Source organism: Lasioglossum baleicum, chromosome 4 (assembly GCF_051020765.1).
Source record: "Lasioglossum baleicum chromosome 4, iyLasBale1, whole genome shotgun sequence".
In the NCBI taxonomy this organism is placed as follows: domain Eukaryota; kingdom Metazoa; phylum Arthropoda; class Insecta; order Hymenoptera; family Halictidae; genus Lasioglossum; species Lasioglossum baleicum.
In genome coordinates, this window is record NC_134932.1 from 3,640,962 (window position 1) to 3,655,133 (window position 14,172).

Genomic DNA, 14,172 nt, shown 5'->3' on the forward strand with positions numbered 1-14,172 from the left:
CGGCCTAGTACATATGCGCATCCCCATTGAAATACACAGAAGAAACCCAAAACGGCCTAGCGGCGCGCGGTGCAGGTAGCCGCCGCGCCGTGTCGGTATAGTCTGCGACGACCTTTAGGGTCTTTGCCCACTAGACGCCTCCTCTGCCTACCTGCGCCATCGCTCCGTCCCCGTTTTGGGTTTCTTCTGTGTATTTCAATGGGACTGCGCCTACTATACCTGCGCCTGCAGGTAAATGGCGCCATTGCAGGTATAGCAGGCGCAGTCCCATTGAAATACACAGAAGAAATCCAAAACGGGGACGGAGCGATGGCGCAGGTAGGCAGAGGAGGCGTCTAGTGGGCAAAGACCCTAATTATCCAGAGAGGCGTCCAGGTGCAACCCCTGTCCTCTTCTGAGCTGCCGGGCGTCCGATAGCATTGCTTCGTACTCTCCCTAACCTATGGGCGGCCGTGGTCTTACCTCGTCCTCTCTCCCACAGGCGCAGCAAAAGTGATTTCACCGCGATCGTCTACCGGTATTTATACTAGTCGTTGCTAACCCTTGTTAGGGCGTTGTTAGGGATTTTAGAAGTTTCTCGAACATGCGGCCTTCTAGAACATTCGGATTGGCGCCCCTGGGGATGTCTCGTTCCTCGTCGCGTTACATGTTGAAATTATATCGTGTTTGGTATCATTTTTGCATTAGAAAAATGCCACGGATGTTTTTTCTATTAACAACTGATTATGCTATATATGGATTCATACAGAGAAAAAAAAGAGACAAATTCAACTATATATTCCAACGTATATTTATGTAAAGATTAAAAAAAATAAGTTTCAAATTCGTTGCGCGCCGGTTTTCCATGATCCAATCGGCCCCAAATTTTTTCCAGATCATTTTCTCAACAGTTGTCACAATTCTGGGAGGGGGGGGGGGGAGTGAGCGGAAAACAATTCTCTGGTGAAAAAATAAGGGCCACCCTACTGTGCAATGGTCAGGTGTACACAACCCAATTACGCGCATTCCGTTATTCGTTCAGAAGATTATGTACCACTGCTACTTCAGGTGTATCTCCCCGCATGTGACGGCGAACTTTGCTACCATCGTCAGCGTTCTGCGTATTATGTTATGAGAAACTAATGCTAGCTTAATGCATCCGCTTTCGATATTCCCAGCATTCATACCTATCAATCGTATTAATTCAGATTACAATGTATATGTCCTTGTATAGAATCTAATAAATTCGGACAACAGCAAGTTACGAGCCTTCAGTTCTTCGTGATCAGTGTCCACCGGCTAAACGAAGGTAGATTCTAGGCTGATAAATATATGTACATATTGTTAGCGGAGACACGAAACGAATAAAATGGGTATCGTGGATCTTTACAATTACTGGAACGAAGATCTTGGCAAGTAATTCTAATTATTTGATTTCCTCCCGGTACACAAGTGCGTCTCAAATATTGTCAAAGTAAATGACTCATTAAAGTAAATTATTGTATTAGCCGGATAAGCATGGGTCAGCGGCCCTCGCTCCGATTTTCCTGATAGAAACGAGAAAAGATATCGACATGGCTCCGATCCTCGAATCCTGCTCCACTCAACTTTCTTTTCTTGTTTTTTTCTTTTTTTTTTTGTATGCATCTATAAACTAAACGATTTTTATTGTTTCCACTTCAATATTCTATAAAACAAACTTGCTACATACATATAATGCAATATACTGCTTTGTATTTCTGCGCACAAATTCTGAACACTGTGAAATAATAATATCTTGCGTGTGTACCAATACCGCGAAGGGATGATTGCGTAGCGACAATAATTTTTTCGTTTGTCATTGCAAGCCAGCCGATAAAAACAAAACAGCGAAAGAGAGCGGGCAGCGGCGTGCCGCGGTGCGGACTAGTGTTCTTCATCTTCACTACCGCTTATCATATTTACTCGTTTACGTCTCTTTCTGGCGAAACATTTTTAGACTGCACTATATTATTTCGAAAAATAACGCACCAATAAAATGATAAGACTGATTACCAGACTGCACTCCAATTTGTTGTAATTGCGTAGAAAAAGTTTACCTTGCATAAAGATCCGACGCCTATTGCATAACGATGATAATCGCTGATCATTTCAGATCCGAGGACGAAAGACCTGCCGTTGATAGCATCGAACTATCAAATACCATTAATCCTGATCCTATATCTGTATAGTGTTTTGAAATGGGGACCGAATTACATGAAGGACAAACAACCGTACAACTTGAAAACTTTCATCAGGTGCTACAATGTCTTCCAAGTTTTCATGAACGGGTTCCTAGTCGTAAGGTTCGCTCAGTTGGGTTTCTTCGACGAACCAACAAGATTATGCTATCCAATAGATTATTCGATGGATCCTATCCTAATAAAGGTATTTCAAAAAACCATTATGTACCAGTAATGTCTCGGTAAATGTAAAAGAGATCTGCTCGACATTTGCGAACTCTGTTGTTTTTAACTATGATTTTATAATATCCGTGGCGATATATTCGTGACGTTTTTCTAACTAAAACGAAACCAAGCATAACATAATTCGTAGGATATTTGTTTGCCCAGTTGATGATTCAGTAGAATCTAGATTATTCGAACTTATGATATAATTATGGGAATCTTAAATCGTTGTATGTATTGTTAAGATTATGTATGCAGTGGGATTGTATTGATTTTGATTTAAATATGATATTTTGCATAAAGTGTTACACACAGTCTTACATACGGCATATTGTAATCGTTGAAAGTGTAGCATACTACGGAGCATTAAATATCCGTAACAATAAAATAAACGTGTTCCATTTCCACAGATGACGTACACAATGTGGATAGGTTTGTTAACAAGGCTTTGCGACTTGATTGAGACAGTGACGTTTGTGCTCAGGAAAAAGGATAGGCAGATCTCCTTCTTGCACCTGTACCATCATGTATCAGTAATATTGCTCGGGTGGTATATTGCAAGATTCTATGCGGTAAAGATGGCCGCGGTTCCACTTGTGGTAAACAGTATCGTTCACATAGTCATGTATACTTACTACTTGTTGAGTAGTTTCGGCGACAAAGCACCGAAGATACTCCAGAAGGTGAAACCATTGATCACAATAATGCAAATGGTAAGTGGAAGTTGACATGGGACATTCATTAACGCATATCGGATCAGATATAATTTCGAATTTAGTTAATGCTCATAGATTGTTATAGACTTAATTTCGATTTAAAGAAACACGTTCGTTTGCAAAAATGGCGTCCGCAGCTTTGTTAAGGAGTTATTAAATAAAAACACGGACCAATCAGAGCGCGACATAGACGCGTGTTGGCACAGTCGGCCAATTAACAGTCGGCGCGCCGCGCCGGGACGACTGTGCCAACACGCGTCTATGTCGCGCTCTGATTGGTCCGTGTTTTTCGTTAATAACTCCTTAACAAAGCTGCGGACGCCATTTTTGCAAAGGAAAATGTTGATTCAAATGATCTCAGGAACCTCCCATTTCCGGATGTTGAAGAAATTTTGAGACACCCTGTATATTATGATCAATATTGCTAATACTATGAATAATATTGTGGGATATATGTATAATGACTAATATTAAAAGATGCTGGAACAAAATAGAATTTGGTGCGATTTTTACTTATTCCAGATCTAACTATGGTACTATGGTTACTACCACCGAAAATAAGATTTTATTTAATTCCACTTTCTCTGGAAATTTGCCTACGAAAATTGAAAATTGCATAAACATCCGCAGTCTAGTAATAATATACATATACTAACTCTTGTAATAGTAATATAATAATATTACTCATTTGTTATTTCTTGACATGCATATATCATATGTAATACACTAAGTTTCATAATACTAAGGATACATATGTATTAATAATTAATTTTTATCTCTGTCACAATAGACACAGTTTGTGATCCTAGTCATACACTCTATTCTGGGATACGTTCCATCTTGTGAACCGAGGTTGATGAAGCCAGCGACCGTAGCAAATATCAATCTCATAATGAATTTCATACTATTCTATAACTTCTACCGGACTACCTACAACACTCAGCAGAAGCAGAAGAAATGAAATGTAATGGCTTCGAAATTATCACATACATAATAAGCATATTTATCGTTACGTTCTTTCTTGATTTGTTGATTTGAATGAACAGAAACTGGTATGTACCTACATTGATTTTATTAAACTCTTTTAATCTGTCTGCTGCTTTAAATTGCACCTATTTATTCTTATTATACATAAACTAGCTGTACCCGCGACTTTGTCCACGTGCAATAACAAATCCAAAAGTTACAAGCAGAAACGTGCCCAAAAGAGGGCGAAAAGTTGTCTCTGGTCACTCTAATGACGTCACGAACCTTCCCGAAGAAACGCTGCGTCTAATGGCTCAAACCCCAGCTTTCTGGGGTTCAGCCTTTGATGGCGTCAGAAACAGACAGACGGACACGATTTTATTATATGTAGAGATAGAGATAGAGATAGAGATAGAGATAGAGATAGAGAGAGAGAGAGAGATGCATAGAATCCGCAGGCTAATATGTGTTTCGGCAACGAATTCATTTGTGCACTTAATGAAAGAACAAAATTATATGTTTCCTAGGTTCACGGAGAATTATTTCTAACGAACATAGATAATTTCTAATAGAAATTGCGCCCGTAACCTTGATCAATGGAGCAATTGCGACTTCAAAGAGATGACTAACAACACCGTGTGCGGTTGGTGGTCCAGAATGAAATGACCGGCGAATAGATTTTTATGATCCAAGCTAAAGATATTGATGATCATTGGGGGGAGGAATAATAATTCACTAAGGCAAAAAGCGTAGAAATAACCGGGAAATCTCATCAATCATCGGGCCGAGGTTTGTATTCGCTTGCGAACGACTCTATCGAGCACGAACGATCGATATCGACCTTTTAAGGTAACCCTGATTTAGACAGACAATTTATCACCCGGTACGCGATGCGTGAAACGAACGAAGCCGTCCGATCAGCAGGTAGAGACAGATAAAACGCAAGACACCGCGTGGAAAGCTGGCCGGCATTGAGAAATCAAAGGCAACGTGTCGGGAATAGGAGAAACTATGGCGTTAACCGTTTTATTAGATTGTTGCGCGTTGCGCGTGAAAATTACTCCAGATAATACATATAATAGCACGTCGAGACTGCAAGTATAATAAATTCGACTGCCACGTCGATTATTCGCGAGCGATCAAATTCTTCGTCCATCTAATGACAGAGAAACAGAAGGAGTTCATAAGAAGAACTGAATATGCCTTTAGAACAACCAAGAAAGATTAACTTGTAAAAAACCTTACGAGCAGTATGTTTTTCATTTCGTATTACTTTTTCTTTTACTAAGGAATGCGTATTATTCTTGAAATTGCTCTTTCATTAAAAAAACCGCCTCAATTAGTTTTTCGAATGTTTCTAATTTGATATTTTTCCACATGTTTTTTGTAGAAGTTGCCAAAGAGGTCTCTTTAGAAAAGTGCATTCCGAACATTGTCTTACACTGGGTGTATAAATTATACAAGAGCATTATATGGACATAAGAAAATGCTGAAAAGAAAATATATTCGATTTTTACAAAAAGTAAGCGATCCCAAACTTTTGGCCGGTAGTGTAAATAAATATCGAATGTTTGTCGAAAATCAAGAATTTAGTGTGGCAACACTTTTTGCAGGCCACTATACTCCAACTAGAAATTCTTAAGAGTTATAATGTACTCGCGCGTGTCAACTGATTGTATTATCATATAATAACCAGTTAAGTAGGCTCGCGGCTTAAAGATTTCAATCTGACTGTGAAACACGTGGATATTATTTCTTCCCCGCTGGGCGAAGTGCAACATTATTTAAGTGATATCAGTACAATTTAGTTTGTTATGCTGTAGCATGCGTACGCACGGTGACTGTACAATTTGCTTTCCTCGTGATAAAGTGTTTGTAGTACAGTGCGTTGCGATACAACGATTTTTACGCGCGCGTGGATCAGCAGCAAAGCATGTATGTATGTATCAGGTTGATTTAGAAACTAAACATTGTGGAAGTTTCGCGTTGAAGACTACTCTGTAGAAATATTCTGGAAAAAGTATACAGGTTGGGCGGAAACTGAAAAAACATAATTTTTTTACGGGACAGAAAATTCAATTAGAACGGCCGAGTAATTTTCAATTCGCCTGAAAGGGAGTTAGTTCGGGGCTGACAAAGGAGCGGTCGGAAAATTTAATCGGCGATAAACGCACGTAACGTTTAAACGAAGTTACGCCGCGCCGCGCCGCGCCGCGCCGGTCGAACGAGAGTTTACACGATTACGCAATTCCCTTTCCTTTTCGCCGTTTCGCATCCTGTCAGCGGCAGGGCAACTTCTCTTTAGTCTCCCCCCTAATTATTTTGTTTCCGTAACCGTGGCGACAAACGCCGAACCACGTAGGGTTCCAACGACCGTCAGGATCGTGCCTCGTGTCGTAATGCATGAATTTCCATCCGAGGAAATAATATTTTTCCTTTCGCTCGGATAACTTCCGTGAAATTGTTCTCGACAGCGTGAGATCGATCCTCGTGCCGCTTAACTAGCTGATCTTCTTTTACGAGTGATCACTTACCTAAATTTGATCATTTAAAGCAAACTCGTTTGGCTGTCTGTCCGGTACAAATTTTGCAATTGATTTTAAACTAACTTCCCGATGAGCTAGAGACTTGACGTTTTAAACACATAGCTCAGAACTGGATGACTAAGCTATTAAAAATTCGCAATCACAAATGTTCAGGACTATCTGTACGGGATTAGGAATCTGTATGGGGCCAGGAAAAATTATTTTATACTTTTTAGTCCGTTTTAAAAACGTAGTATTTGATTATTCATGTTTTCTTTGCCAAAAAATTTGCAAAAAAACAGCGCGAATATTAGGTATTTGAAAGCGGATCGAGGCCCAGTACAGATTGAATTATAAAAATTGATTTACATATAGCCATGTAATCGCGCGACTCGAGAGTGGCAACGCGATTATGGGCGTGCGGAGCTGAATGAAATTTTTATTATCGCGGTGTGGTTAAGTTAAGGCTATTGGAATTCCGCGAAGCAATTGCATGCGCACGATTTTTTCGTGACATTCCGAGCTGTCGGACGATAGAAAATTAGAAAGTAAATGGGCGGCAGGCGACAGGTCCTACGCGAAGGAGAAAAAAAATGTCTTTTACGACCATGGTTATCACCGTCGCCTATAAAGACGAACGTTCGGTGCTCGCGGTAATCGAACGAGAATTGCTGCGTTTACGCAAACTGTGGGGCTTATCTGCTTACCATTTTCATCCGAGAGTAGAGTATTTCTTTTCACGCGACGATGGAAGAAACCGAAACAAACGACTAGAAATCCCGATAAATGAGTCGTAAATATTTGTCTAAAAGCGAGTCGCTAGAAAAGTATCGCGATTTCTATGCAAAATATTATCGACGTCCTACTTTTCCGCTATTCGGAACTCGCTTTCCTGGCAGTTCGATTAAAATATGAAATAAATAAGCGAATTTATTGAAAAAGAGCATGCCTATGGAAATTCATTGTATACGTATGTATGATATGTAAGTCTTGCTCCACGATTTCCTCTAAATTACTCTTGCATCGCTTTAAATATTCTTGCCATTTTTCAAAATCATATACACAGAGCGTTACTCAAATGTTTTCTCAGGTGTATCGGACCCAAGATAAGCGTGTCACACACACACACACACACACACACACACAGGTATGAGAGAGGTACAAAAATAGTTGCGAGAAATCTGAACATTGCTAAACTCTTCTGATGTCAGGGTTGCTAGTCTCGGGCGGAGAGTTTATGTATTTGGAAGTTTCGACGGAGAGAACCGTTGACAGGCAGATCAGTCGGATATTAAGACCTTTTCGGTGTAAAATAGTTAAGCAGACGCGACTCGATAATAGGACTAGTCCCTGACGTCGCGAGAGTGCTCGACTTCTCGCAGATAGTTCGTCGATGTCCCCACGGGGGCCGACGGTGTAAAGGGAATTAACGCTGTCGTTGAACCGTAAGAGCGCCGGATAAGTAGATAACGCGATTAATGCGTGAGCACATCTGATCCCCTCGCGTTGGATCTTGGAGAAAACTTTCAATTGATCTTGTGTACGTCCCGATGAGTTTTCCTTTCGCGCCGGAATACCTTCGAATCTCACACCTGAACGCGATTCTCAAATCTCTTCTGTCAAATCTTCAAAACTCATTCGAAGCTGAACATATGATATTATACAAGGTTGAATCAGTTACGCTAATCAGGTTACACTGATCAAAATACGTGGTCCCATTTAACAAAAAAAAAAAAAAAACGACGACGACCCTGAAATATCGGAATACCGTCACAATAATTCTCACAAACAATTCAACTATGCCTGTCTACACTTTCAATTCTTTTTAATAAAATTTTGATAAACAGAAAAGAAAATGTGGTATATTATCCCGAAATCACCCTAATCCTTAGCTGATCAAAAGCTTTACGATTAGACTGTGGATTTTCGAGCGCAACGTGTAACGTGTGTCGTTCGCGCGACAGATCCACTAAACAGGCAGCAAACTCGAAGCGGAGCGGCGCGGCGCGACGAGCTGACTGAATGCAAGATAAACACGCTCCTCGGAATTGGCATCATTTGGCTGGTCCATCTCGACCGGAGAGTAATTTTCGATTAGTTCGGACGAGCAAGCGAGCAGAGAGCCGAATCGTTTCGAGAGAGGGTGAGCGTCGCGACGTAGGCGGTGGCGGCGCGGCGGCGTCCTCGTTAATGACGTCGTATTCACCGGTCTTTCGTTACCGGGGTTCCGTCGTTCCGCGACAAGCGGATGGTATCTCGCGGCTGCAATCAGCCGGTCGATTAATTGAGAGTGCAGGATAACCGCGAGCACAATGCGGCCGTCCTCGCAGGAGGGCCACAGGACGAGACACACACACACACAGAGAGAGAGAGAGAGAGAGAGAGAGAGAGAGAGAGAGAGAGAGAGATTTCCCTCTCGCAGCTATGAGACCCGCGAACTCGCACGAGCCTCGATATTTATCGCGCTCGATAAATCTCGAGGCTCGCCGCGGCCGCGGACAATTGCCTGGTAATTGCACTGACAGGTAACGCGATCCTCCCGCGAGCTAGTTTTCTTGATGCTTCACGCAGCCCGGTGTCATTATCGGTAAATCGATTAATGATGTCGCTACGCGAACTTTATGCCAGGCTAATGAGTTCGAAGTCTTTATAAACTTCCTTAGAATAAAAAGTGTGAGGTGGAGTGGAGTAAGTATGTATTTTTATTATAATATAAACGAAATTTCTCTAGCTTCTATTTATTAATGTAGTATAAGTTAGTATGAACTACTCGACATAGATCACCCAAGAATAAAGGTGTTTTCCTCGCTTAAATCAACAAATGCCAAACAGTCACGTGCGAGGTACACGTATGTACAACTTTGAGGTTCCCCTGAACGTGCACAATAGTTTACAAGTTATTCATATATTCTGTGTTGTTATTTTAGGTAAGTACAACAAATATTGATGTAGGTTTACATTAAATAAACCGTTTTTATTGTATTTTTTTTTAATTTATTGAGAGAAACACTAAGATGATCTTGCCCCGTAAATATTACTGCACGGGGCAGGTCCGTCTTATCGCGGTGGGGTAAGTGCGTACTCTATGGGTAACTATAAAACTAAACAATATCTTTAATGCAATAAAAAGCATTTTGTAGCAGGCTTGATAACCATTCTTTTCTTGCCCCGTAGCACTTGAAACAAGATTCGAAAGCATTTTTAAACTTTATTTTAATATCACTGTATACCCTTTCATATTTCAGCATAAAAGTACACGTTTGTTTAAAAACGGATAACCATAAAACTAAACAATATAATTTAATGCAATAATAATTTGCAGTTTATAGCAGGCTTGTTAATCACTTTTCTTGCCCCGTAGCACCTGAAACAAGGTTCGAAAGCATTTTTAATTCTCAGACACGGACTTGCCCCATTTTCGGGGCAAATGCATCCCAGTTGACACTTTGTACAATATCCTATCAAAATGATAATTTTCAAGCAAAATTAGAATCCTACATATGTAATACTAATTCATCGGTAATAACTGTGTGGCAAGAGTTTGATAAACCAACTTTGCAGAAACTAGGACGGACTTACCCCACTCTACCGTATTCAAATTTTTCCAAATGCATTACACCGAATCATAGATAAACGCAGTCTATCATCGAAGCCGGACATATTATCTCTTATCAAACAATGTTCGAAACTCCCTCGAGCTCACCTGTAAACGTGATAGCAGAACGCTGTCGCGGTGTACACCGTCGTACATAATAGTACATTACACTGATCTATTATAGGGCCAACAATGGGCACCATGATCTTGTTAATCAGATTAGCCAAGTCGTAATTACACACAATTGTAAGTTGACACCGCTCGGTAATGTGCGTTCGATCAAAATCCGATCGGCATCCGATCAAACACGATTCAAGGAGCCTATCACGATTCCAATTATTGTAAGGAGATTGAGAATCAGTTATTTGAAACGTATTCGTAGTAGAAGTGCAAAAATATTCTGCGTCGATTGCGGGAAGCAGTAGTTTAATAAAAGTTCATGTTATCCCTTCATACAATTCTTTTCACGTTAAAAACAACATAACAATATTCGTAGATTTTTTTATATCTTTCACTGTTTCATCTTTCACCCACTTAATTTCTTCATAAATGCATAAAAATCCTCAGTCTATTGATTAGATACTGATATATTTAATAATGTAAACAATATTTTGAATAATGCTATAGCAATTTTTAGTGGTGCTTCAGAGACGGGACAACCGAGTGCAAAGGGTGAAACTACTAGATTCTCTGTAAAGAAAATATCGAAGCTATTGGCCAGAAGAAAAAAAATCCTCTCTTAAGAGAGAAACGCTGACCGAACGCCTCAAGAACGAAGCGAAGGCGAAGACGACCACCGCCGCGCCGCGAGCTGACTCGTAAACAATAGGGATCACGTGAAATGGCGAATGTTGTCGAGTGGACTTTACGGCGATTAGGGAGCGTAAAGCTAGTCGGTACGTCCGGCAAAAGTGAAATAACGATAAATTCAATTTCACTCGTTGTTAACTCTCTCCCCATCATAAAAGGATCATTCCTGCCGGGTCCGGGTCCGGGTCCGGGTCCGAGTCGATGAATTACGCGAAACGAGGAGCCTGGCCGCGATACTTTCCACTGCAGGCTGGCCGTGCACTAAATTTATGATAACCAATAGAATGTAATCGTCCTTCGAACAGAAGTAACAGTAGCCAAGGCAAGGCCGTAATGGACGAGCAAGAGAACAATGGGGAAGATAAGGGAAAGCTGCCGGTGCTACTGACGGTTCTTCCCCGTTCGGTGCTATTGTAGTTTACTACTGCACTTGCGATGCAGCAGGCCGCGCCGCGCGCCGCGTGTAATCCCGATGCCTCGCAGACGTTCGGTAATTGGAAATTGAATTCGAGTCAACGATAATGCCTGCTAAGAAGATCTACGCCGCCTTTCACGGACTATCAAAGCCTCCGAGAGAGGAGAGAGAGAGAGAGAGAACCTATTCGAACTTGTTCGCGCTTCGAAACTTTCAATGGAACTCTTCCCGCTTTAATCAGTTCCGAATTTTAAATTTCAAATTTCATTTAATTACCGCGCTTGTCTCTGACAAGCCGACAGTTCTATCGAACGTTACAGTTTGCAAATTTCTCTTTCACCCGGATCAAATCACCCGAGCGGTGTTAAACGTTCGTTTAATTGCTTTCGAATTCTTGAGGATTTGTTGTTCGGGATTGTCGTCAATTTTTATTTCGAAATTCTAATCGCGTATCCATTGGAAATGTGTCCAGCAAAAGATGTACACGTTTACTTATTCTTGTATTTACCCTGTGTTTATATTTGCATGAATGTAAAACAAATTGGTTCTTGAATTTGGCAACGTATCGCGTGAATCAATTGTACGTTGGTAACGGAGGATTATAATTATCAACTGTCCGTGTGAAACGATGAATCTGTGTAAAACACGGAGACAGGCAGATTAACAGCCGACATACTATGAGCGATATGGGAACGCATATTAGATCGGTGTGTGGACCGCGATCGATAACTGTTTACGAGGTTAGCTGGCCACTAGTTGGAGATGGAACCGAGTGACATCAGTTTGAGGTTTCTCTACAGGCTACGTAATCTCTGTTAATAGAAATTGCCCTTGTCAATCTACACTATTCGATTTAAGCGAATTATTTGTCATTCAAAATTTTCTGAACAACCAGGTACAATTTCTGTGCAAAGAGGATAGCATCCTTACGATGAAACACAATTCCGAAATTGTACCGGTGAATGGATGAACGGTGAACATTTATTGAAAACGTAACGGGCGTTAGTTACTCCCGGGGTTCAATTTAAATCCTATTTGATTGAATAACAGAAAAGCGCGAAGGTGTTGGCGACTGGTGAAACAATTGACTGGTGGAACCGATGGCATCTCTGCAAGCCAGCCGGATCAATGAAACGTTATCGGCTCTCGGCACGGTTCTGAATCAGGGAATCTCACGCGTCAACGCTCTGATGCACCTTGCAGTCAGAAGTGGTGAATCACCGAGTCGCCGCGCCGGTATTATTCGCTGATAATCAGGTGCTGGGAACTGAACCGATCGCGTCTGCGATCTGCCAACTTCCGGAACACTATATTCCCAATCCTTTAATTCTCCGATAGAAATGTATGTGGGAGTGGGAGGTCTAAATTCCCGTCAAAGCAGGCGAAACGCGCGTCCCGCGAAAAAACAGACGAATAACGTTGAGGCAAAAGACAGGCGAACAACGTCGATAGAAAAGGCGAGGAAGAGAGGATCTCGAGGCGCCTTGTACAGTTGTGTACAATCCAGAATCCAGATCTTTGTTCCATCATTGTATTTTTTCATAAAACCATAGTATGTACAGTAAAAGCGCGTTTACTGTATTCATTATGAGTCGACTCCTTGATCGGATCCCTGCCCGCGTAGATCAATTGGTTAACTCGATCGCAATTATCGTGTAAAAAATGGAAATCCTACATGTATGTATGTAACGCAGACAAATACCTTGAATCGTTTACTGGCAGGTACGGATTTTGTGAAGCACTCACCTGTAACAAAAAGAAATAATTGCATTTTAAGTACATTTTAGAAGTCTATTCAAACGCTTGCATATTATACGCTGTTAATGAAATTGTTCTAATGGTATACGATTTCTACGATCAACTGTAAGATCTCCGTTAATGGATAGAATCCTCGAGGCAAATCATTCGCAAATCACTTTTATCGCAGACCGTCACAAATTGCGCTAGGTTAATTTTCCTTCGTTTCCGACGCGCCAACATTTCATTATTCCGTCATTACGGTTCACCTGTGTATTTCTCTACCTCTGCTCGGTTATTTTCTTCGACTGCTGCCAGTCTTCTTCGCGTCACGACACACCGGCTACATACCACGTAATTTTCTGTTCGATCGGCCCCAAAGGACAAAAACCAACCAACGAACCGCTCCCCGCGGATTAGGTAGAAGATGTAACTAGAATTGCGGACTCTTCTCGTTGAGACTACAAACGAGAAAATGTTTCTTCTCGTTGCTGGAATGCGCGAGCCTCATATAAAAACATGTCTGGTGGACGGATCCTCTCTGACCGGCCACTAACAAAGCGCGATTAAACTTAATGGAGGAGCGATTAAAAACGGTGTCGCCGCGCCGCTCTTCCAGTAATAGTTCAAAGTATCGTTCGTTGGCGTCTTTTACCGTTCCTTCGAACCTGTTAGCATTTCTTAGTATCCTTACTAATCCCTGCTCCTTAGCCACTTGTCCAAGCGTCGCGTCGTCTAGTATCTTCCTGATTTTTTGAAAATTTTTCTTTGCTTGGCAGTGTCGAGAAAACACATACATACTTTTCATTGCAGAATATCTTGCTTGCAATGGTACTCACTTTTATTTATAATTAGACTGTGGATTTTATGCACACTCATGACAAAAATGAGTAGGTGCGACTTGACACAGTTGACAAATTAAAAGAATTTGAGAATATGTATTCATTTATTAGGCTCAGCTTATTAAAATGATAGAAAACGGAATATCGCTTCTATTCTATTT

At 41.1% G+C, this 14,172-nt stretch overlaps 2 protein-coding genes across 17 annotated transcripts in view; one reads left to right on the forward strand and one right to left on the reverse strand.

The window, feature by feature from the left end:
- The window catches only part of LOC143207673 (uncharacterized), a 378,264-nt gene that overhangs the window by 155,908 nt on the left and 208,184 nt on the right, over positions 1-14,172 (reverse strand). Inside the window, exon 2 of one of the 13 annotated variants that reach the window (XM_076421375.1) lies at positions 13,135-13,178. The exons of the other annotated variants lie outside the window; for them this stretch is intronic. Within the exon in view, the coding sequence (XP_076277490.1) occupies positions 13,135-13,178 (44 nt within the window). The remainder of the gene's footprint in view (positions 1-13,134; positions 13,179-14,172) is intronic. 13 annotated transcript variants of the gene reach the window in all.
- LOC143207721 (very long chain fatty acid elongase 1-like) lies at positions 1,231-4,587 on the forward strand. Of its 4 annotated transcripts, XR_013008717.1 has the most exons (5): positions 1,231-1,391; positions 2,114-2,385; positions 2,816-3,118; positions 3,912-4,173; positions 4,262-4,587. XR_013008717.1 is itself a non-coding variant. In XM_076421483.1 (4 exons), exons 1-4 carry the CDS (start codon positions 1,349-1,351, stop codon positions 4,080-4,082), a joined length of 789 nt encoding a protein of 262 aa, XP_076277598.1. In that variant the 5' UTR covers positions 1,231-1,348; the 3' UTR covers positions 4,083-4,213. The 4 variants fall into 4 exon arrangements, 3 of the variants coding, with proteins under 3 accessions (XP_076277598.1, XP_076277599.1, XP_076277600.1); XM_076421483.1 differs by lacking the exon at positions 4,262-4,587 and having other exon boundaries at positions 3,912-4,213; XM_076421484.1 differs by lacking the exon at positions 4,262-4,587 and having other exon boundaries at positions 1,262-1,395; positions 3,912-4,213.

Excerpts from the sequence above, each read along its gene's own strand:
- LOC143207721 (XM_076421483.1), top strand. The coding sequence starts at position 1,349 with ATGGGTATCGTGGATCTTTACAATTACTGGAACGAAGATCTTG. Across the intron at positions 2,386-2,815 it reads TGGATCCTATCCTAATAAAG|ATGACGTACACAATGTGGAT; the intron begins GTATTTCAAAAA and ends CCATTTCCACAG. Across the intron at positions 3,119-3,911 it reads TGATCACAATAATGCAAATG|ACACAGTTTGTGATCCTAGT; the intron begins GTAAGTGGAAGT and ends CTGTCACAATAG.